The 24,656-nt window shown below is 38.9% G+C and overlaps 1 protein-coding gene across 1 annotated transcript in view; it reads left to right on the top strand.

The window, feature by feature from the left end:
* Pask (PAS kinase) overlaps positions 1–24,656 on the top strand; it is a 453,665-nt gene that overhangs the window by 370,322 nt on the left and 58,687 nt on the right. The window contains exons 18-19 of the mRNA XM_068229079.1: positions 5,805–5,938; positions 20,536–20,673. Of these exons, the coding sequence (XP_068085180.1) occupies positions 5,805–5,938; positions 20,536–20,673 (272 nt within the window). The remainder of the gene's footprint in view (positions 1–5,804; positions 5,939–20,535; positions 20,674–24,656) is intronic.

Raw genomic sequence — 24,656 nt, 5'->3', positions numbered from 1 at the left:
GAGATAGTGGGTTCGAGCCCCACTGTCGGCAGCCCTGAAGATGGTTTTCCGTGGTTTCCCATTTTCGCACCAGGCAAATGCCGGGGCTGTACCTTAATTAAGGTCACGGCCGCTTCTTCCACTTCCTAGACCATTCCTATCCCATCGTCGCCATAAGACATCAGCCCAAAGTTATTCAGTCACCGAGGCAAACGGACCGGATGAGCCGACCGATTGATTTTGATCTGTGTCGGTGCGTTGTTAAGCAAAAAAAACAAAACAACAACACAACTATGGAGTCTTGAAAAAAAAGGTAATAGTGGCGGGATGTGTGGTATTTGAGGAGCAGATACTGTATTTCCCTTTAAGGAAAAAGGTTCTGAAATTGGTATTGTGGTGAAAGTAAATGTACTCAAGCCAACGGGTGATGAGATATACTTCGACATATTGAGGATCCAGAAATGGGGACTAAATTAGATGGACGGGAGGTCGGAGAGAAGGCATTAGCTGCCGAGTCAACAATTGGAGAGGAACAACTAGAGGTTGAATCGGTAGCTATACAGGAACCAGTTTAAAATCTGAAAAGGTCAATAAGACATAGGAAAGGAAAGACTTGTGCAGGTTGTAATAAGGTGATGGAAGTTAGACATAGGAGTATATTGGAACATATAATGGTTTGAGGTGGCTGTGTCAAGTTCAGAATCTGATAATTGGATAGAAACCATGAAAGCAGAGATCAATAGGATGAAAAAGAAGATATTTGGAAAATTGTAAAAAGATCAGATAATACCAAGGTAATTAGTTCCAAGTGGGAGTTTTTATAAAATATGGGAGCGAGGGTAACTTTCAGAAATATAAGGCCAGATTGGTTGCCCAAGCTTTTAACACATTGACGATGGGCCCCAAACGGAGGCTGCTACCCCATTAACGAAGGTAATCCCAAAAATAAGGTCTCGTATTTTTTTATAAATACATAGACCTGTTTATTTCTACAATGGTTTACATCATTTTACAGCTTGAACATTTAGGTATTTTTGTACGTAATCACCATTTCAGTCGATGCATTTTTTAGACGCTGTGACAGTTTTTGTTTGCCCATGTCATACCAGCTCGCCGCCATGCTATTCAAGAAGTTTGTGAACCTCATCTTTCACCTCGTTGTCGGTGCTGAATCGCTTTCCAGCCAAATGTTCTTTCAACTTAGGGAACAAGTGATAGCCACTGGACGCCAAATCAGGACTATAGGGTGGGTGGGTGATGTTCCACTGAAACTGTTGCAGTAGAGCAACGGTTTGCCGAGCGACGTGCGGGTGAGCCTTGTCATGGAGAATGTTTACGCCCTAGGTCAACATTCCTCTTCTCCGGTTCTGAATTGCCCGTCTTGAGTTTTTTCAGGGTCTGAAAGTACCTGTCAGCATTAATTGTGGTCCCATCGGGCATAAAGTCGACGAACAATACCCCCTTTTCAATCCCAAAACACAGTTGTCATGACTTTACTGGCAGACTGTGTTGGCTTGAATTTCCACGGCGTTAGCAAAGAGGGATGCGGCCACTGGCGTGATTGTTGCTTGATCTCATGTGTAAAGTGGAACGCCCAAGTTTCGTCACCCGTGACAATTGAGTCCAAAAAGTTGTCCTGTTCGGCTGCAAAGCGTTGAAGAAATGCGCGGGAAGAATCAACTCGTTGCCACATGTGGTCTTCAGTCAGCAAGTGTGGCACCCATCTTGCGCACACCTTACGGTATTTCAACTTTTCCATTAAAATTCTGTGAGTGGTACTTCGGGAAACCTCAGGAACCAAAGTGCAGAGATCATCCAGGGTGATTCGCCGATCTTCACGCATGATTCGCCGATCTTCACGCATGATTTGCTCAACCTTCACGACTGTCTCGACGCAAATTGATGGTCTCCCACTCCTTTGTTCATCATGAATTTCAGTCCGACCAGCTGCAAACACTCTACACTACTTACAAACATTTTTGACATCCATGCACGACTCACCATACACTTCCGTCAATTGGCGATGGATTTCAATCGGTTCAGTACCTTTTGCATTAAAAAACCGAATGACACTTCGCACTTGGCGGTAACATCCAACGGGAGCTCCATTCTCAACGGCTACCAAGCCAAGACTGAATGCCTCAGCACAGCATGCGCACGTTTATATGAGAGCACGGGAAACACTCTTCACAGTTTTGTGACCAACAGCGACACGAACTGAGTTCTATATTTATAAAAAAAAAAATAGGAGACCTTATCTTTGGGATTACCGTCGTAGCCTCCAAGAAATAAATTACACTGCTGCACTGAAACTACTGTAACTCGAAATATATTCGAGATATCAACCTCACACTTGGAACATGTACTCTCTAGGTTGCTTCATAGTCTGTACGTTATATGTTTCAAAGCAATACCGTTTGTGGCTCCATTTAAGTCTTTCTAAGCACAGTGTAGTATGAATGCCATATTTGTGCCATTCGTATACTCATTGTTTTCAAGTATGCAAGGAATTCTCTTCAGGTATACTCCCCTTTTAGTGTTAGCTGTTAATCATTAGAAATATCTAATTTAATGTCACTCGGTACCTATTATAACTGGTCTCGACATTATTAATCATAATTATTGGTAGCCGTCAGCAACTGAATATGCCGCGCCATTTTGACATCCGCACCAGAGCTCCAGGAAATAGCTCTACATATCTGACATTATTTTGTTAAATACATGAAGGTTTAAAAAAAGAAAGAACAAAAATTTCATTAATGTTCTGTGAAAAATAAAGTTGTTATTCTAAAATTAAATATGTCAACTACTGTATTCGTGCGCCACACTGTATAATTACAATTCAAAATGAAAGAGAACATGTTTCCGTACTTAATGCATAAATAACGTTGCTGAAAGCAGTAGGTAACTCGTTAGAAATAAAGGCTGAAGTAAACTATGTACTGAAATTAAGCAGAATGTGATACACCTCAAAATACGGTGCAGTGTGGATGACAGATTTTGGAGGTTAGTTTATTCAGTAAAACCTCGTTACCGGGCGGGTTGGCCATGCGGTTAGGGGCACGCGGCTGTGACCTTGCATCCAGGAGATAGTGGGTTTGAATCCTACTGTCAGCAGCCCTGAAAATGGTTTTCCGTTGTTTCCCATTTTCACACCAGGCACACCTTAATTAAGGCCACGGCCGCTTCCTTCCAGCTCCTATGCCTTTCCTATCCCATCGTCACCATAAAACCTATCTGTGTCTGTGCAACGTAAAGCCAGTAGCAAAAAATTAAAAAAACTCATTGGGCGTGTTTGCAGGGCACAAGGAAAGTTAATGTGTTAAGCGAGGAAACGTGCTATTGATTACACGAATAAAAACTATCGAATATGAATATGTAAACACTTCATATGTTTTTTTATTCCAACATGCGTGCTTATTATGTCGTGTATTCACGGGTACAGTGAAAGATATAGGCTATCTATAATTTCTAAAGATGCGGTGAGAGTATTAAAAGGCGTGAAAAGAAGCGAGAACAAATATGAAGACTTTTTCCACTGGGTCTTGTTAAATAAGCCAGCCCTGTGGTGTAGGGGTAACGTGCCTGCATCTCGCCCGGAGGCCCTGTGTTGACTCCCGGCCAGGTGAGGAATTTTTCTCTTGACCTGAGGGCTGGTTCGAGGTCCAGTCAGCCTACGTGTTTAGAATTGAGGAGTTATCTGACGGTGAGATGGCGGCCCTGGTCTCGAAAGCCCAGAATAACGGCCGAGAGGATGCGTTGTGTGCATTGTGCTAACCACACGACCCCTCATAATCTGCAGGCCTTCGGGCTGAGCTGCGGCCGCTGGGCTTCAAGGGCGTTGCCGTGGGGTTTGGTTTGATTTCTTTTTATTTTATTTTTTAGTTAAATAGTAGTAGTGGAGATTGTTGCCTAACAACATTGTCTATTGTGAATGTGAATCAGTAATATCTACAATGCATAAAAGAAGAATTTCTTTTTTCTGTCACATATCTAGATTACCAGACACCAGGATATTGAAAGAACTATTTGATTACTTTTTGAAAAATAAAATCAATAATAATTGGTTCAAAGAAGTTCAGGATGATTTGGAAGAATTGGGTATAACTTGGCAACAAATCAAAGACAGAAAAGAGAAGAGGATTTCGAAGAACAAAAGCATAAGTCTCAAACTAAAAACAGTTGAACGGAAACAATATACTATATTGGACATACAAAGGGCTTCCAGATCGGAGAGAATGAGAAAGTTCTGGGAGAAGAAAAAGAAGTTAATTCAAATATATTGATTTAAGTGCTCCAATGTGGGCGTAAAATATGTAAATAATAATATAAAGTAGTGTGTTAAACGGCATGTAAAACACCTGACAACACACATAAAAAGCCTTGCAGTGGGGCCCCGTAAAAGCATCAGCGCATGATTGCAGATCACACACTTTCTACTTATGGTGTTATAAAAGAATGCTCATCTTAGAGTGACAGAGGTTAGCAACTAAGAAGTACTAAGACGTATAGGAGAGATGTTAAAAATTATGCCATGCTTGATACAGTTTCTGAGTAAAAGAAGGAACATCTGGATTGGACACATAGTAATCAGGAATGGAAATCTACTGGTCATGATGTTGGAAGGTTCTGTGAAGAGAAGAAATTATAGAGGCACGCATAGACTGAACATCGGACAACTAATGGAGGAGGTGGGCTGCCAATCCTACATGGAGCTGAGTTTAAGAGATTGGTACAAGACCGCTACTCTTAGAGAATTGCTGCCAACCAGCCTATGGGTTGACAACCTTAATTGAAAAGAAAAGAGAAAAATCCAGCTTCATAAACAACAGCTGACACCCTGGATCACTTCTCAGAACACACCATTCGCCGAACATTATTGTGGATGGGCAATGCTAGCAAGCATGTCGAAAGGTTTCCCCTGTCTAAAGCTATGATCAAGAAAATGTTGCCTACCTGTCAAAACCATTTCATCTGTTATGTTAATCAGTCTCCCCACCGAAATGGTTAGCTGCCGTCCTCGGATGCCCAGATTTAATTAAGAATGGCAGGAAAGCTGGTATGTGGTTAAAATTGTACATGCAGCTCACCTCCATTAGGGGTGTGTCTGAAAAGAGCTTCACCACCTCAGGATGAGAACACAAGTTTACTTTAGTAGAAGATGGTGGTATGCGTTGATGATTTCAGGTTTACTTTGTCCATATTCATGTCATTTGAAGCACAGGGACACATGTCAAAAGTGCAAGGCAAAGGCAACTACATAAATTACTATTTCTAACAGAATAATAATAATAATAATAATAATAATAATAATAATGTTATTTGCTTTACGTCCCATTAACAACTTTTACGGTTTTGGGAGACGCCAAGGTGCCAGAACTTAGTTCTGCAGGAGGTATATTACGGGCCAGTAAATCTACTGACACGAGACTAACGTATTTGAGCACCTTCAAATACCACTGGACTGAGCCAGGATCGAACCTGCCAAGTTGGAGTCAGAAGGCCAGCGCCTCATCTGTCTGAGCCACTCAGCCCGGCAACAGGATGATGGAGTTGATATTATTTTAACTGCTTTCAGGTGCAAGATCGAGCTCTTATTTTATATTATGCAATTTTTATTAATGAAAGCCGCTGGAGGTTTGGTATAGTGTGTGTAATTGTAATTATTTTGTTACAGGATTGTGATACATGGCCAAGAACCTTACATGGGATATCCCAGCAGTGAGCATTGTGAATAAGAAAAACAGTTAATCATGATGAGGGAGTTACGTGATTTATTCTGTACAGGATAATTACATTTATCTTAAGTTTTATTTTTCCTACAGATATGAAGGACCAGAACTTGAAATGTGGTCTCTGGGAGTAACTCTGTATGTGATGACCTTCGGAGAGAATCCCTTTTTTGATGTAGAGGAAATTATGAAGGCTGAGCTGCACCCTCCTTGTAAGGTGTCAGAAGGTAAGATATGTACTGAACAGTGCTTTTATATAGATAGTGAGATGGAAAATGAAAAACTTTACTGTGTTCATTATTTATCATATCATCATATTCTTCCACCAAATCTTGTTGGCATGTTTTTGAAGGGAGTAATAAATTTCAGCATCATATATTTATTATTTATTAGCCAAGGCACCTGTGCTAAAGCTCACTGTGGGAAAACACATTACCGTTTAGGTTAGTGATGTGATAAAAGAAAATGTCTTCCTACATTTAACTACACTACATGCTGATATACTTTTTCTAAACTTTTTTTTAAACCCCAGTTTGTATATTACTGAATCCATCTTCATTAATAAAGCCACATCACCATTATCAAGAACAAATTTCGACACACGTGTTCAAACGTCGTCCATTGCTTCTGTGGCAAGTGACAGTGTAGACACTGATATTGGTTCTGTTTTATCCACTTCATCATCACTTTCCTCTTGCAGCTTCTAGGATGTAGAATTTCATCATTCGTCATAAACTGACAGATCACAACTCTCATCGAGCTTCCTATTCACACTCTGTAAAAGGTTTCATAATTTCTGCTTTGGACATATTCATTTGGTGGTGCTGATGATGATGTTTGTTGTTTAAAGGGGCCTAACATCTAGGTCATCGGCCCCCATATTCATTTGATTATTATTACAATCACAGTATTGCATTCTAGCCGGGGAAGAATGTCAACAAACCATTTCTCAAGTATGTTTCTGTGCATTTCCTCTTGATAATCCTTGGTGGATTTACACTAGAACAATAACACCCCCACCCCTGTCTTCCCCAAAATAGTTTTCATTTCCTATGTGGAGAACAATAAGCAGTTTCCCATTGCCAGAGGGAGATTATAACCCACTCTATAATCCTCTAAGAAATCCATCTTTGCTAGATTTTATAATTTCATCTTTACCAATTTTCGTAGTAGTGTGCCCTGCATTTATCCATGTTTCGTCAAGGAAATAAATAGATCTACTTTCTTCACGAAATTTCTTAATTTGACATTATACTGTCTTCTCCACATCACTATATCATATAAGTGCACATTGGCGATTTCGAGACACGTAAGTGAAGTTCATAATTTTCAAAAGTCTGTGAAGATTTGCACGAGAAAATGTAGGCAATGTATCATCACTATTAACTGAAGCTAATATTTTATTAAGAGTTGGTTTTTCATTTCTTAAAAAGAAGTCTCAACTTTTTTTTTTTAAGCATACCGTCTTATGTAAAACTCATATTTTTCACTTAGCGTTGTTGCTTTTCGTGTTTTCTTAGGGGTAATCGGTTTCCTATCAACCTTAAGTTCTTTCCTAGCTAGGTAAATAGCCTCCTTAGAATTACCTGTTACATCAGCCAGTGTACATCCAGAATACTTCCAGGATTTTCTTCACAAAATTTGGTAAACACATTTGACACTCATGTCTTCTTGCTACTGTTAGTGGTTTTCCATTTATATGTATAATAATATCAGACTGGCCTGGTTCACACATGGTTTACAATTACAGCACTTTCTCACTATCTCTCTGCACTGACATTTGCACTTTGAACTAATTACACAATATAAAAATAAACATTGTGTATTATTTTTATTCACAATAGACTTGAAATAAAATGGCATATGGCTTTTACTGCCGGGAGATCCCAGGACGGATTCAGCTCACCAGATGCAGGTCTTTTGATTTGAATCCCGTAGGCGACTTGGGCGTCGTGATGAGGATGAAGTGATGATGAAGACAACACATACACCCAGCCCCTGTGCCAGGGAAATTAACCAATGACGGTTAAAATTCCCGACCCTGCCGGGAATCGAACCCGGGACCCCTGTGACCAAAGGCTAGCACGCTAACCATTTAGCCATGGAGCCGGACACAATAGACTTGACACAAGCAAACAAGAAAACTGGACACACGTGCTTCGGATCAGCAGTCAACTGAGCTGCTGGGCTCAAGTAACATTGTTTGCTAAATGGATTGTCCTTTCCCACAAACTCTTTCGAGTAACTTGCCTCGCTATGTCTGGGAGATGTAACACATTTTATATATACAGTACATGATCATTGATCAATGTTCTGACCGTGGTCAGGAGTTACAATCCCAGATCTGATCTGGGAAGGTGATTCATTGATCAATGATGAGACAATCAACTTATCATGGAGAGTCTTCTAATGAAAGAATCCACCGGCTTGGACATCCAACATGCTAGACCTGAGCAAAGACACCATTCGGATTTGGTGGGGTGTCACATAGAAGATCATGGCGAGTCGGAACGCCTGAAAGCCCAACAGACGAACCACGGATGCAGACACAGACTTAAATTCAGTAAACCAGGTAAATTCTCTTTCTTTGCGACATTAAACATCAATGATGAAAGTTGGGAAGTTGAAACACTTAACTGATGTCATGGATCAACACATGATTCTAATCACAGCCCTACAAGAACTTCAGAACACAGATCAGGACCCGTTTGAATCTGGGGGATATCGTCTTTACACAGGACCTCCAGGAAAGAGAGTAATGAAAAATGTTTCCCAATTTGGAATGGGATTCCTGGTTCATCTATCATATTAGATTCAGTGGAGGACTTCTCATCGAACTCATCAAGAACTGCAACCTTAAAAATTAGAGTAGAGAACAAAATATATACACTGATTAATGTCCATGCCCCAACAAATGAAAAAACCAGTACAAATAAAGAAGAAACTGAAATGTTTTGGGAGGAGCTTGACCAACTGATTTCAAATATCCCTGACAACCATGTTAAAATTATGCTTGGAGACTTCAATGCGAAAATTGGACAAGAGAGAAAATATCACACAGTGGTAGGTAAATGGCCAGCACACAAATTGACAAATAGAAATGGTCAAAGATTAATTGAGCTTTGCACAGACCGTGGGCTTATTCTTGAAACCACAAGATTTAAGAGAAAACCACACAAATTAATGACCTGGAAATGCCCTAATGTTAAACTGGGTGAGTTTCAGATAGACCACGTAGCAATGGATAAAAAATACCATAGAGAAATTTATAATGTCAAAGTCCTTTGTGGGATGGACATTGATTCTGATCATTATATTTCAAAGATTAAAATCAAGTTAACCCCAAGAAAACATCACAAACCATCTAAATTCACTAGGAGGAGGAAATATGACCCCAGCTACTTAATAAATAATGCTGTGTATACAGAGAGATCCAAAACACCTCTAAGCGACAAACTGGAAACGATTATTGATATACTAAAAAATATTGCCAAAGAAATTGCTCCTATGAAAAGGAGAAAGAAACACGCCTGGTGGAATGAGCAATGTGATATGGCAATACAGAAAAGACACAAAGCATGGCTAAATGACCAACAAAAGAAAACGACACAATCTCGAGATGAACTAACTATTGCTAGAAGACAAACGGCCAAAGAACTTAGAAGAATCAAAAGAGACCATCAAAAAGAAAACCTAGCTAACATAGATGAATAATTCAAACAACATAAGACACGAGACTATTATAGGACATTTAAACAATACCAATCAGGGTATACTCCACCTACACTCATGATGAGAAATAAACAAGGACAACTAGACACAATAATCAGGAGAATGCTAAATTTCTAGCTGATCACCTCAAAGAAATACTAAATGCTGAAAACCCAAAAGAATACCTAGAATTTTCAGCTGATCCAAAAAATAAAACACGCTTAGACAAGGTTATTCCACCAGATTTCTATGAGGTACTTCAAGCGATTAATTGGCTCAAGAATTATAAAGCTGCAGGAGAAAATCAAGTGGTTGCAGAGCTGTGGAAGAATGCAAATAACCAAACACTTCAAAATGTACACAAACACATCATAGACATATGGAACTCTGAAAAACTGCCTGCAGAATGGAATACAGCTATAATTCATCCAATACACAAAAAGGGGGATAGACTGAATCCAAATAATTACTGAGAGATCTCTCTACTTGATATTCAAGAACAGCTCAACCAAGAACTTGGAGAGTATCAGGGGGAATTTCGACCTGGAAGAAGTTGTCCTGATCAAATCATTAGTCTTAAGTAGATTATAAACCATCAAAGAACGAGAAACAACAAGCTAGTTATCACTTTTGTTGACTTCAAGAAAGCATATGACAGTATTCATCGTGAGTCATTACTTAAAATTTTTAAAGAATTTTGGGTTACACCAGAAACTCATTAATCTCGTTGGTGTTACCCTCAAGAACACTAGAGCAAAAGTTAAATTCTGAGGAGTGTTGTCTGAATCATTTGAAATCCGGACTGGACTTCGACAGGGGAATGGTCTCTCACTAATGCTGTTTAACTGTGCAATGGAGAAAGTCGTGCGAGAATGGTCTAACAAATGTCGGCCAAACATCAAGATTGCCAAAAATATCATACTCAATTGTCTAGCATTTGCAGATGACCTTGCGCTACTTGCAAGTAGTGTAGAAGAGGCTAAACTCCAAATTGAAGAATTAAAACAAATAGCAGCAACAATTGGATTACAAATCTCCTTTGAAAAGACGGAAATGATGCCATCCTTCAAAGTGGAAACATCACCTATCACACTGACTAATAACAAACAAATTAAGGTTGTTAATAAATTTAAATATCTTGGAACTTAAAAGAGAAAATATCAGTTGAAAATAGAATTACCAAATTAAAACAAGCACAACACATTACTTGGCCAACCTACAAGAAGAAATCTCTCTCGATAAATGCAAAATTTAAACACTACAACTCTGTTATTAAGCCTGAAGCAACCTATGCTAGTGAAACCTTATTCAGTTTGAATACGAAATTAACTACAGATAAATTACAGAAAATAGATAGACGAACCATTTGAACAATTCTAAACAAAAAACACCAAGTAGATGAACAATGGCGATTACTACCTAATGGAGTTGTATACCAGGAGACTGAGTCTATAATAGATACAATGCGGAAAGGAAGAGTTGCTTTTTTCTCTCACATATCACAACTACCAGAGACTAGGATACTCAAACATTTATTCAACTACTTTTGGAAAAGTAAAACTAAAAATCACTGGTTCAAAGAAGTCCAAGAAGATTTAAATGAATTAGGATTGACAATTCAACAAACTGAAAACAGAGAAGAGAAGAGAAGAGAAGAGGATCCTGAGAAATAACGACGTGACACTTAAATTGAAGACCTATACACGCAAACAGTACAACATAACTGACGAAGAACGGGCAGCCAGGTCAGAGAGAATGAAACATTTCTGGGAACAAAAGAAGAAACATCAACCAAATATGTCACCAATGTTCATATGACTTGCCTGTATATAGATTGATTTCAGTGCTCCAATGTGGGTGTAAAATAAATTTTAAAAAATACAGTACATGAGGGAAGAATAAGGAATAATCAAATATATTGCTAATGTGAGCAAAAGCATCATATGTTAAGCTGAGCAATGTCCAGTTTTGTGCTGATGTTCATATAGGGAGTACGTTACTAAAAACCAAACCTCACAGAGATGGCATACTCTGACTCAAACATGGTGAGATAGACTGTAGTCCCACCCGTTGTGGGGGCCATTTACGTAAAACAAGGTTAACACAAAAAACTAGTTGTGTGCCACTGCAACAAAGGTACAGAATAAACATAGCATGAAACTGAAAGATCTACAGGGATGGATCATAAACTGACAATATCCAGACTGCTTGATCTTATCTGCAAACCTGCTGAAATGCAAATATGGCAGGAAATCATGGCGAATATTTACCAACTGATGAGCCCAACTTAGCACACTGGGGCGAAACGCTGGCAACCAGGAATGAGTTAGCTGGAAAATGTATAATGTCCAATAACGGACCATTTATATTGGTATTAAGGAATATAACCTCATTTTCAGTTATCAACATATATATATTATGACAAATCAAGACTATTAACATACCTTACACTTCTCCACAGTCACATATTTACATTTTTATACGAAGTGTGCGGGCGGTTGGTTCGACAATCAAGTAAAATATATGAAATGAGGTGTTGAAAACCTGCCACCATACCTGTAACTCTGCTGTCGGGAATATGCGCCACATAACCTTACATTTACACTTGGGTGACATCACGAAATAGAGCAAAGTTTCATTACTGCTGCACAGCTTGAGCTCTCACAGACGACATACAACAAAAGTAAGAAGGAAGTCCATAGGACTAAGGGCAAAATTCATAGACAGCATTTATACATAAGTGCCCCTTATAAGCCAGGTTTCATTTCTTATCACCTACGTAAGTGTCCCACTTATTCCTATAAGTGGACCTCCCACACACACTTAAGTGACTCGCTTTTGTTGCAGCAAGATGGAGGATAATGATTTTACTGAATATGCTGCATTTCATTCACAGAATGCTTTCCGTGCACACAGTAGAGGTGGAAATCCTGTCAGAAGTGTAATATGACCAACAATTTAAAGAAGGTTTCGTTTTAGTAAAGTGAGAGTTATGAATATTCTTGTTCCTTTGATTGAGAGAGTGAACATAACCTCTAGAGGACTCACTATCTCACCATTAATGAAGATATTGTTCTGAGATTTTGTGCCACCTCTTAATTTTAGGTTATTGTTATTATTATCACCATCATCATAACCGGTATTTCGTGTAATTAATTAGAAACGTGTTACAAGTTGATAAGCTATCAAGACTGTAGGCCTATGGAACAGTAAGGAACTATACTGAGTTATAAGAGAAATGAACGTGTTGCATTACCACCATTTATTTTAAGATAGATTTGTGCTAATTGCATCAGGTTAGTCAACCAATCGTTTGCCGGATCATATCAGAAGTTTCTGAAATTATGGCATCGGACATCAAAACATACTATTTACATTTTATTGGGGAAGTAATTATGTATTACATTCGGAAGTACAACTCGTAACATACGCTAGTTATCAGATGGTGGTCTGGCACGCTTTCTACAGCACAGCTTTATCTGGAAGGAGTGGTTTCTGATACACATACACCAACTGGGAATATCGGAGATCATCTCCAGAAACCATTTGGGAGTAGATTCACACTGTTTGGAAGGTTTTAAAAGGTTCAAAAAGAACCCCAAATGCTCTCGATTGCAGTGTGTGGCTGACGAGATGGCAGTGAAGATGACGTCACTTGGAATGACGACATGCTGGTAGAAGGGAAGTTGGCGGCGCAAGGGGATAATTCAAATAAAAGTAGTGATCATGTTTACTCAGGTTTGCTGTGTGGTAGGCGTACTGCTCAACTGACAGAAACAAATGACTGGCCATTAAGTTATTTTGTATCAATATTGCATAATATATTAATATACCCTTATCCCTTTTATCTTAGGGGTTGAGTATGAAGTGAGGAGAATCTTTGTAGCGTTTTTTTACAACCGTATGCCCTTTCTGACGTTAGCCTCATCAGAGGAATAAATGAGATGAAACAAATGACGTGATACGAGTAACTAAAACTGACTATATCTAATTTATATGTTGGCCTAAAAGTCGTATTCACCATTTATTGTCTTTTTACATTTAGAAATGCTGCCTTCCGACCAAAATAGCCAGTATAACTCAAATACATTCATAAGTTTGTTAATAATGTAGAATGTGCTCATGTGCAATTTATAGCTCTTTATAGCCTAGAAGTCATGTGGTCACTCCACAAAATTTGAGGTTATTGCTTATTGGACCCCTCTTTATTTTATTCTATTGGCTGTAAAATGGGGGGGTGGGGGTGGGGGGCCTGATACAAGAGTAAATATGATGTGTGTGTGTGCGTGCGCCTGAGGTCCATGCCATGTGGCCTACACAAAAGTCACTGTAATAAATGCTCTGTGTTGACAGTCTCTGAGCATTATCTATTCTATAGTACACAGTGCAAACATTTGAAAATCCTTAATTCCTATTGGTTGACACACAATCTAAAACAAATGATTAATACTACCTGTCCATATTACAATTATTATTTAGTTTCTTCACATCATATTTTCAGTCTCACAGTGACCTTGTACATGATTACACTGTGGGATTTCAGGCATCTATGTTCCCAGCAGACAAAGTTGTTTATGCAAATTTTAACCAGATTTCACAAGTCTCACTGGTCCAACATTTAATTTACGTTACAGAATTCAACATAAAACCAAAAATTAATGAATACTAATGAAAATTTAAAAAATTGGTGTTTAATCTGTAAATATTATCTGACACATCCTAATAAATGCAGATTTTGTCAGTAAATTGTATGGCAATTGCCAATGTGAAATGTTACACTTATGATTCGGGGTTTGGTTCGTGTACCATTACAGCCCATAAGTTCACTGTTAACCCTTTTAGTACCAGTCACTTATAGGTGATCTACGCGAAGAATACCAGGCTTATTTTTAAGAAATTGCAATGTTTCAATAAAATCATTATAACTTGATTATTATTGAAGATATGCCTTTGAAATTTTTACTTATCATAGAAAAGGAGTTGCTTTACATGTTTTTAAATTCACAAGCTATGTTATATTAACGCCATAAAATATAAAAAACTATTAGTTTAATAATTATCAAAATAAAAATTGAAAAGTCAAAATTGAGATAAAGGAACACAAATCAAAATTAACCCTTAACTAGGGAGTAGTTTCATAACATCAACCAGCCAGTGGGTAATTATTCAGCGCAACGCGCACTTTTGGGATGGGCACAGTAGCATGCAGCAGATGTAAATACAAAAAACAAAAACAAACCCCATGTCATTACAGCCCTTGAAGGGCCTTGGCCTACCAAGTGACCGCTGCTCAGCCCAAAGGCCTGCAGATTACGAGGTGTCGTGTGGTCAGCACGACGAATCCTCTCGGCCGTTATTCTTGGCTTTTGAGACCGGGGCCCAGTGTACCTTGAACCAGCCCTCAGGTCCAGGTAAAAATCCCTAAACTGGCCGGGAATCTAACCCGGGGCCTCCGGGTAAGAGGCAGGCACGCTACCCCTACACCATGGGCCGGCGTAGATGTAAATACTCAACAGAAAAATATATTTTACATGATTTATTTAAATTATGAGTGATATAGTAGAAATTCAATACCATTTTGTTGTTACAGTTTTTCTTGTAAACCCGTAAATATATACATATATACACAGTGTGTTCATAAAAAGTGAATTTAAAAAGTGTTCCTTTCATTATTTTGATGGCATTTTTCCAGTTTTCAGAAATGCATCAATAGGTTCTACATACTTTCTGGTACATAGGTCATTCAGAAATTGCGCACAGTGTGGTAAATACGGAAGCAAGGGCAAGCACAAAGTGCCACGCCACATTCTTCACAGTAGTAGACAGTTTCCCGTCGCCTCTGGTTTGACAGGCACACAACGCAGCATTTTCTTGAGTGATTCCTACATCTGGTCGGCGGATTCTCAGATAATTCAACGTCTCCTAACCAAGCCATTATCATGTCACACGGAACAGTTTACCATCATATACAGACCAATTTACAAAAGGTTATCACAGCATGGACAATGGAGTTCGCAGAACTGTATCGTAGTAACAACAACAACGATGACAACAACTCTGAAATTTAGTTATTTCAATGTACATACACACAAATAAATTCTTTACGAAGAATTTGGTGCGGACCGTACGAGGCAACACGAGACAGCTGTTGGACTGCCGCCTAGGCGCGAACTACCCGACTGGCGTGAGACCGGATAAAAATGAATAGGACATCAATCATCACATCTAATATGAATGGAATTTGTTTTAAATTATGATAGTAGATGGTAGAAGTGATTAAGTATCGTCAGACGCCTTTAGGAAGCTAACCCTACGCAAGAACACATTTAGAAGTACAAGAACGCCTAAAAGGCGTCAAACCCAATACTCGTGCGACAGCTGTTGATGCCTTTAGGCATCAGACCCAGTTAAGGGGTTAAAATTATGCACTGAAAAATATTATTGTCTGAAATACGTGCTCTTGGTTCACTATTTGCAAAATTTCAATATCCTAGGCACTAAAGTTTCTAATTTAAAAAATATTTTATTTCACTATGCAAATGTACACATTTCATGCTGGTTCACTTTTAACACTTGTGATACCCTACGCAGATGCCATGAAGACCCTTCATAGACTTGGAACAGGCAGTTTGTGATCTTTTTACTGGCCCTCCGTCTTTTTTGCTGCACACAACGCATCTTTTCAATAACCTGCCATCTAATTTCACCAAAATTTCACCTTCCCTAGGTGGATTTAGCTTGGGTAAGGCATTGTTTATTAGGTTTCTCTCCTGGATCCATTCCTTTTCTATAGATTCTATTATGGAGGAAGCGAACTTGAGCCGCATCATAACTTTACTAGAAGTATTCTGTTTATAAATCAAGTACGAATTCAGCACAATTCGCGCAAAGATACAAAATACCACCTTCTTCCAATATTTTAGTGTTCGGCGCTAGTCAAAGTATGTGTACAGCATTATGTCAGATGCGTCAACTCCCCCCATTGATTTGTTATATTCGAGGACTACAACTGGCTTTCTTACTTCAACCTGCTGTCCTCAACGCCTCTTGACTGTTGTTTTAGTGTGTGCTGTGCAGGATGTAGACAAAAGAAGCATTGGATTTTTCTGTGATTTTTTTTTTTTTTTTTTTTTTTTTTTTTTCCGGTACCCAGCAACAAGAATCTCATTACTCTGAAAATACTTCTCTTGTCCTACACCAAATTTTCCTTTCAGCCCCTGCGGAGTATCTTTTCTATTGCGTCTGAGGGTGCTTGTTAGTTAAGTACCATTTTCAAATAGGTACTTGGCCAGAGGAATGCTGGTAAAAAAATTGTCAGTGAAAATGTGATAGCCTTTCTTCAAATATTTTCCCATAGTCAGTAATGTATTAACTACTACATGTCCCAAGCCAAACTTCTTAATTTTCTCTTTGTCTACATCACTCTTTGCCCCTCTGTAGCAATAAAATCCCAGGCAGTATTGATGACAGAGTCACAAATCATCCCAAACTTAATGCCCCACCTATGATGCTTCTTCTTTGGGAGGTACTGCGTCAGAGATGAATGGCATTTTGTGCCCACTAATGATTCATCTACACTTAATTGCTGATGAGGTGTGTAGTGAAACTGGAAGTCTAATGGCATGGTCAACTATTGGCTGAAATCTTGCAAATGGATCATAATGGATCATATTTAGGGTGGCCAGGTGGAAAGATGATACTATTGTCAATAAGGTGGAAACATTTCAGAATTAACTGAAATCTATTGCAGGAAAACATGGTACCGAACCAAGGAATCTGTCTTGAATTAGTCAACCAGTATGAAGTATAGTTGGCCTTCTTGTAATACCCATTTCTAATAATAGTGCCACAAAGGCTTTTATTTCTGTGACAGTAACAGGTCTCCATTGTCGAGCTGTTGAATGAGGCGACAGTGGCTTTAGAGAAGAGAGGAACTGATTTGCGTACCTGTTTGTTTCCTTCACAATTAAATTTAAAATATATACAGTAAAGAACAGGTCAAAATACTTCACAGGCTCTGCATCAGCGGGAGGGACATGTTTAGGACCGGGTGTTTCAAGATACAGCGGGGAGGGATTGAACCGGGTGTCATTTCCAACTGAAACTTCACTGAACACTGTATTATGCATATAGGCATTGTTGTCATTACTGCCTGTATCACGGCCTACACTGTTTTATTTCCGTCACTTTCCGAATCAGCATCACTGTCACTTTCACTAATGACAATACTACGAGGTTTATTGTACTGTGGAATGTCATCGCTACACTCACTTCCTGTCTCTGAAATAACATTACCAACATCATTATTACGTGACCCTGATGTAGCTACATCTTCATCAGACTCAATATAGTCATCGGCACAGACTCTGTTAATATATTCAGCTAAATCGTCATAGTTCTGGAACACATCATGTGCGGTAGAGGCCATTTTCCCACCCACAAACTTTTACGGTGTACAGAATATAGGTCGCTTTGAAAAAATCATATCTCTGTAAATAAAGCGATTGGCATGATAGTTGTGGTAGATTTAGAAACTACAGGTTCCAAAGAGTCTAGATCACCTGTATTGTGCTGCTATCTGTCCAAAAACTGAGAACTACAAGCAAATATAAAACTGCTTGCGTAAGGAGCGCTATTGCATTCCCGGCAATTTTCGCTCGCTCGCCGAGGAACGCTTTTGCGCTCTCTGGTATTCTAAGAGTTAACTCGCAGATCTTATTAAGAAGAGCCCAGATGTTTTCAGCCTCCATTTTGCTACTTGCTAGAAAAATCTATAAACTAAGAAATACGCTACCAGTTGATTCCGATTCTTTACACGAGTTGTAACATGAAGGCGAGGTGCTAAATGAATGCACAACCGGTAACATTTTCTCTAAGATTTATTAAATAACAGGAATAGTTTATGTTGTAACCAAGGTTGAGATTTACAAAACACAACTTTATTATTCGCTTCAAATGCAAAATACACTATTTATACAAATAAAATTGAAATTTAACTTGAAGCAAAATGAATTAGGAATCTTGAGAAAGAGTCTATCTTCTGTACACTATATACAAGTTTATAGTATTTACATCCACTTCTATCTCGAAAAGATAGTCCTTGATATATGAAAAGTCGATAGTCGAAAACTATCAGAAGTACTGACATAAATTTTTTGGAAAGTCCTTTCTTGCTGAGTTCATAAAAGCAAGTTCAATGTAGGAAGAATTCTTACTTGGCGAAACCAAGGGAGCTTGCATAAATTAGGGAAATATAACGGTATGTAATAGTATGATTGGATAGGGGCAGCGGAAGAGGAGCGGTGACCAGAGGTGAGACCTCGTACTGCCAGAAATTCAGTCCACCTGGTCGAAGCACATTTTCAAGAGGAGTAGCCTCCGTGCTCGACGTAGGGTGTATTCTGGAGCTGGACACCGGGGCAAGTGGGCATCAGGACAGGCTGTGAGTTCCTCTTTATAGTATACACACGATGGTTCAGGCACGCGCACTGAGGGCTGCGCGTCGAGGCTAGAAGAATGACGCTTGGCGCGCGTGTAGCTGGCTGGCGGAGCGAGAAGGGAGCGCCGGACATACAACAGTTTATTTGACTGCATAGGCACAAAGTCATGCTAGTTTGCACATTCTCTCTCTTCTCCTATTCACTCATACTAGTTATTTTCTTTGACATTTAAAAGCTGAAACAATTACTCTATGCATACTTCTCCAACTGTTACTTGGACCCTAGGGCAATTCACAATTAAACTCACGGTACAACTATAGCAGCAACATAGTTCACATATGCGCAACACAGTCTTACAAGTCTGTACATGGTACATAGTCCACAAATTGACGGCGATCTTCATTCACTGTCCCTCATTACTGAGCTACACTGTTGTCCCTTATCACTGTCAAAAAACACACACACTGGCAGATCCAGTATTCTACAGCAGTACACTTACAGCACTATCTCTCTGACTGAACACTAGAAGAACTGAGCCCAAACTGAACCATCTTGAGCTCTTCTGGCCTGCCTTATATAGGGAGGCCAGCCCTTTCAAAAATTTTCTAAGAGTGGAAGCTCCTGGAAAGACCTGGGTTTCTCTTGGCTGTCAGAGAGGCCTTTAATGAGATCAGTGAGCGATGCCAGTAGTGGTGGCAGAAGGGGATTGGCTTTGCATGCTTTACTCGACTAGTTGCCGGAGTTGTGGGGGGGTGGGGCCCTAACTTTCTGTCACTCGTGGCTAACTTGATCCTCCCAAGGCCTTACAATGAAATGGTGGATGCTGTCACAATACTGTAATTCCACTAGGAAATATAAACCACTGACAAACGGTAACACTATATATAAAGTATTTGCTGGCAAACACTTCTACTAAATACAATACCAGAGAAACACCCTTGTGGAAGGCCAAGAAAGACATTCATGATGATATTTCTTGTGAACTCAGGATGCAGGAGTTATGCAGGTGCAAAACGTACTGCACTGGATCGACGCAGTTGGAGAAGACTCATCGCAGGGGCAAACTAGTCATTAGACTGAATTACTCTAAGAAGAATACACATGTAATGCACCACCGCACCCAGATGGGAAAGTGATCCTCGCAGCTGAGATGAAGAGATGCTTGCTATATTTTAATAGCTGCACATTTTCTCAAATTAAAAGTTTCTGACTTCTCTGACATGTGAATCCACTTGCTAATACTTCAGTGCAGTTGCCATGTTAGGAAATTTCACATTGAAATCATGCATAAAAATTTTTTAAATGTATTTTTAAAAATGCTGCAAAAATACAAAGATGATAGAAATGTGATGCTTCTATAGAAACTACAAAATATGCATTTCCATGCAACTTAAAATTAGGTGTAATAAGCTTATGAAGTGATGATTTGTGCACATAATTCACCAGCTTTATTATCATAACAAAAGGAAAAAGTATGCAAATGCATGAACTTCCAGGTCCTATTTATAGTAGGGTACATCCTAATATTTTGTTCTGCCCTGATGGTAAGTAATTCCAGTTGATCATAAGAAAAATTGTGTACCGACTGTAACTAAGCTTCCATTTTCTTGCATAATAGTTGAGCAAATCTGTGAGATAATGTACTGTGTTGAAATATTACTTTTCATTCGTAGAATTGATGTCTTTACTTCACTGGATGTTGGCCAAGGACCCTCGTGAGCGATGTAGAGTGAGTGAGCTTGTTGCACATCAGTGGGTTAATCAAGATGTTGATATGTCATCTTACAGCTTTCAAGACATTGTTTCATGCCGTAAGTCTACTGTATTTCTATTTTAAATTTCCATTTTGAAGTTTATTTGTAAATTTGTTTCTAAGCTAGGAAATGTAAATGCACATTTGTAGTACCGGTATTTATATGCTGGTGATATTTATGGATTTGTAGGATGAAGTGCGACTCAGTTGCTTTGTAGGCCTACGTTTTGCTACGCAGTATTTATATAATTAGTGAAATAATCTTGATAATCTGTTGTTCATTTTATATTTCTGTGAGCACCCTTCCTCCCTCCCTTCCTCCCTCCCTCCCTCCCTTCCTTCCTTCCTTCCTTTCTTTCTTTCTTTCTTTCTTTCTTTCTTTCTTTCTTTCTTTCTCTCATACAGGCTCTTGAGAGATCTTGTAGCAGAGATGGAATAGAAAAGGGCTAGAATTGGGAACAAAGCTACCATGACCTTTATTAAGGTACAGCCCCGAGAGTTGCTTTGTGTGAAAGATGGGAAACCACGGAAAACATTTCGGAGTTGCTAAGAGTGGGGCTCAAACCCACTATCTCCTAAATCCAAGCTAAAAGATACATGCCTCAAACCGCGTAGCTAACTCTCTCGATAGCACACTTTCTTAACAGTTTTTTCTTATTTAATACTATGTATCAAACTGCAGTAAAATATTAAAGAATTATTTTTCTAATACAGGGTTTATCAAAAATACTTAGGTAAATGGTGGGGATATGTTCATCACACTAAAACAAGGAGAAAATGTCCTATAAATATACACTCTAAAACACTTTGTTTTAGAATAATAAGTTACACTCCAACAAGTAATTGTGTTTGAATAATTAATTTTGTGAGATAATAGAGTGAAGTTTGCGATAGCTGGTACTGGTGTGTATGTATATGTATCCAATTTAACCATTTTATAGCTAGTTATAGCTATTTTAAAAAGTCGTTTGCTACAAAATTTTTAGTTTAGCTTTTGGCTACATTTTTAGCTATAAATTGCAGTTATGCAAGCAATTTTGGATTTCTTCAATTTTAACACATTTGTTTAAATTTACGATTCATGAATATTTTTTTATATTGCAAGTGTGAAATAAAATCATAGATCACATACACAATGTGATAACCTTTGAAAGAGTGGCCGATCCCTACACCAGTCTGCTCATTTGGTGAACATACGGCAGCAGGTAAAATAGAAATGTTTGTGTCAGAACATTGTGCTCTACTCGCACAAGACCATTAGTCAAGAGCTTTGGAAATGTTTGATGGACAATAAATTTTCTATCATTCGTTTGTACCTAAGAATGTGTTAGCAAATAATTTTAGTCAGGAACTGATTGCAGATATAGGAAATCGGAAATATAGTCTGATAATAGACAAGTCAACAGCTGTTATAGAACTTTTGGCTGTCAGTGTGTGTTATTTCATGCACAGTCTCACTAAAGTTGTATCCACGTTCCGTGGCATTGTAGAAGTTGAGCGTGGGGGTGCTGATAGTACAGTGTAAAGCATACTACATCTGCTCTCTGAAAGAAATTTTAACTCTAATAGCTTAATTGGTTTAGGGACAGACAATGTTAATGTTATGATGGGAGTAAATAATGGAGTGTTGATTCAACTCAAAGAAAAGTTACAACATCCTTGCTTGGTTTTGTTTTGATATATGTACCATTCACTTCAGCTTACAGTAAACTACCTTTATGAGGTGACATTACCAAGTAATTTAGCTTACTTAATCAAAGAAGCTTACAACTAGTTTTCGTATTCAAGTATAAGGCAAATTGCGTGTGAGAAATACAGTAAAACCTCATTAAGATATTTCTGCAGGGGACAAGTATAAAGAACATCTTAAGTGAGAAAACGTACTACTGAATACACGGATAAAAACTATCCAACAGGGATATGGAAACACTAGATACGATTTTTTCCGATATGGCAGGTTACTGATGTTTCCCATAGGGAACCTGAAATATTTGTCCCGAATTAGTAAATTGATAATACCAATATAAATGGTCCGTTATTGGACATTATAAATTTTCCAGCTAACTCATTCCTGGTTGCCAGCGTTTCGCCCCAGTGTGCTAAGTTAGGCTCATCAGTTGGTAAATAGCACACCTACCAAGACGCATGGCCACCAGCAGTGCCAATGCACTCTCAGAGACTTTGTTTCATTACCAAAAATTGAAGCCTGCCTGGCCATCAGATGATATAGATGTTGATTCCCATAGGGAACCTAAAATGTTTGTCCCGAATGAGTGAATTCATAATACCAATATAAATGGTCCATTATTGGACATTATAAATTTTCCAGCTAACTCATTCCTGGTTGCCAGTAATTCTCTGCGATCGCAAGCAGGACAACACATAACACCATTCTTAAGGACATACGGTTTGACATGTTCACCAGCCTTAATCCTGTCAATAATAGCCTTTAATTCAGCATCCTCTTTTTGATGTTTACCAATATCTTTGAAAAGAAAAGCGGAATTAGTGAGACCTACATTAACTAAGCCCAAAACTTGTTCAGGAGAGGGGTCTGCAGGCTCTGATTGAGGATCAGAACTGCCAGGATAGAACATCCTACTGAGGCTATCAGTAACAATGTTTTCAGCGCCACAAATGTGACGAGCTTCAAATTCAAAAGCTGAAATGAGTACCGCCCAACGTGCAAGACGGCCAGTCCTTCGTGGCTTGGCCAGGACCCAACTCAACGCCTGATTATCCGTTTCAAGATCAAAAGGGAGATGTTCAAGGTACATCCTAAATCTTTCTAAAGAGAAAACCACAGCTAAGGCTTCTAATTCATAGATCGAATTTGCGTTCAGCAGGATTTAGACTATGGGAAGCATAAGAAATTGGATGACATCCCTCTTCAAATTCCTGAAGGAGAACACCAGATATACCTGTAGATGAGGTATTGGTTTGAAGAATGAAACGTTTAGAAAAATCTGGCATAGCCAGAACAGGAGCATTACATAAGGCAGATTTCAGATCATAGAAAGCTTCAAGTTGGGCATCACCCCACTCAAATTTAGCATCTTTCCTTCTCAAAGCATTTGATGGAGCTGCTCTTTCAGCCAAATTGGGGATGAATTTACGGAAGAAATTTACCATGCCAACGAACCTAGCTACAGCTTTGACATCTTTAGGGGTACGAAAATTTTGAATGGCTGCAGTACAGGATTAATCAGTAGAGACAACTTTCTCGGACACAATATGCCCTAAGAAGGACATCTGGGATTGTGCGAAAGTAACCTTGCTAGCCTTAAGGGTTAGCCCTGCTTTACAGAGTCTTTCAAGGACTTCATTGAGATGAACAAGGTGGTCTTCAGAGGTTTCACTGAAATTCACTAAATCATCCAAATATTTGTATACAAATTTGAATTTAATGTCTGACAAAACATTATCTAGTAACCGAGTAAGGACAGCAGCACCTGTACTCAGGACGAATGGGACACGTTCAAATTCATAGAGGTTCCAATCAGTAGCAAAAGCAGTGAGGTGCTTGGATTCCTCAGCAAGAAGTACGAAGGTGGTTTGAAAAGTCTGTGCAAAGTCCAAGAGATGACACCACCGGCGCGTATCGAGGTCATGTGTAGTTAGTAGCATCTCTTGAATGAACGCACACCAAGTTTCAGCCATATTGGTCTATTTCTTTGTGTTTGACATTCGTATGAATCAAGGAAGTCGAGTGATTTTCGAGAAATGGACGAAAAAGAATTTTGTGTGGTGATTAAACATTACTTCATGAAAGGCAAAACGCCTCAGGAGACTAAAGAGAAGCTTGATAAACATTATGGTGACTCTGCACCTTCGATTAGAACAGTTTATAAGTGGTTTCAAAATGTTCGGACTGGCCATATGGGCACAAGTGACGCTGAACATTCCAGACGGCCTGTGGAGGTTACGAATCCAGAAATCATTGATCAAATCCATGATATGGTGATGGATGACAGAAGAGTTAAGATGCATGAGATTGCTAGTGTTGTGGGCATCTCGACTGAACGGGTACATAATATTTTG

Source organism: Anabrus simplex, chromosome 8 (genome assembly GCF_040414725.1).
Source record: "Anabrus simplex isolate iqAnaSimp1 chromosome 8, ASM4041472v1, whole genome shotgun sequence".
NCBI lineage: Eukaryota > Metazoa > Arthropoda > Insecta > Orthoptera > Tettigoniidae > Anabrus > Anabrus simplex.
The sequence above is the reverse complement of the archived record's forward strand: the minus strand, read 5'-3'. Positions and strand labels throughout refer to the sequence as shown.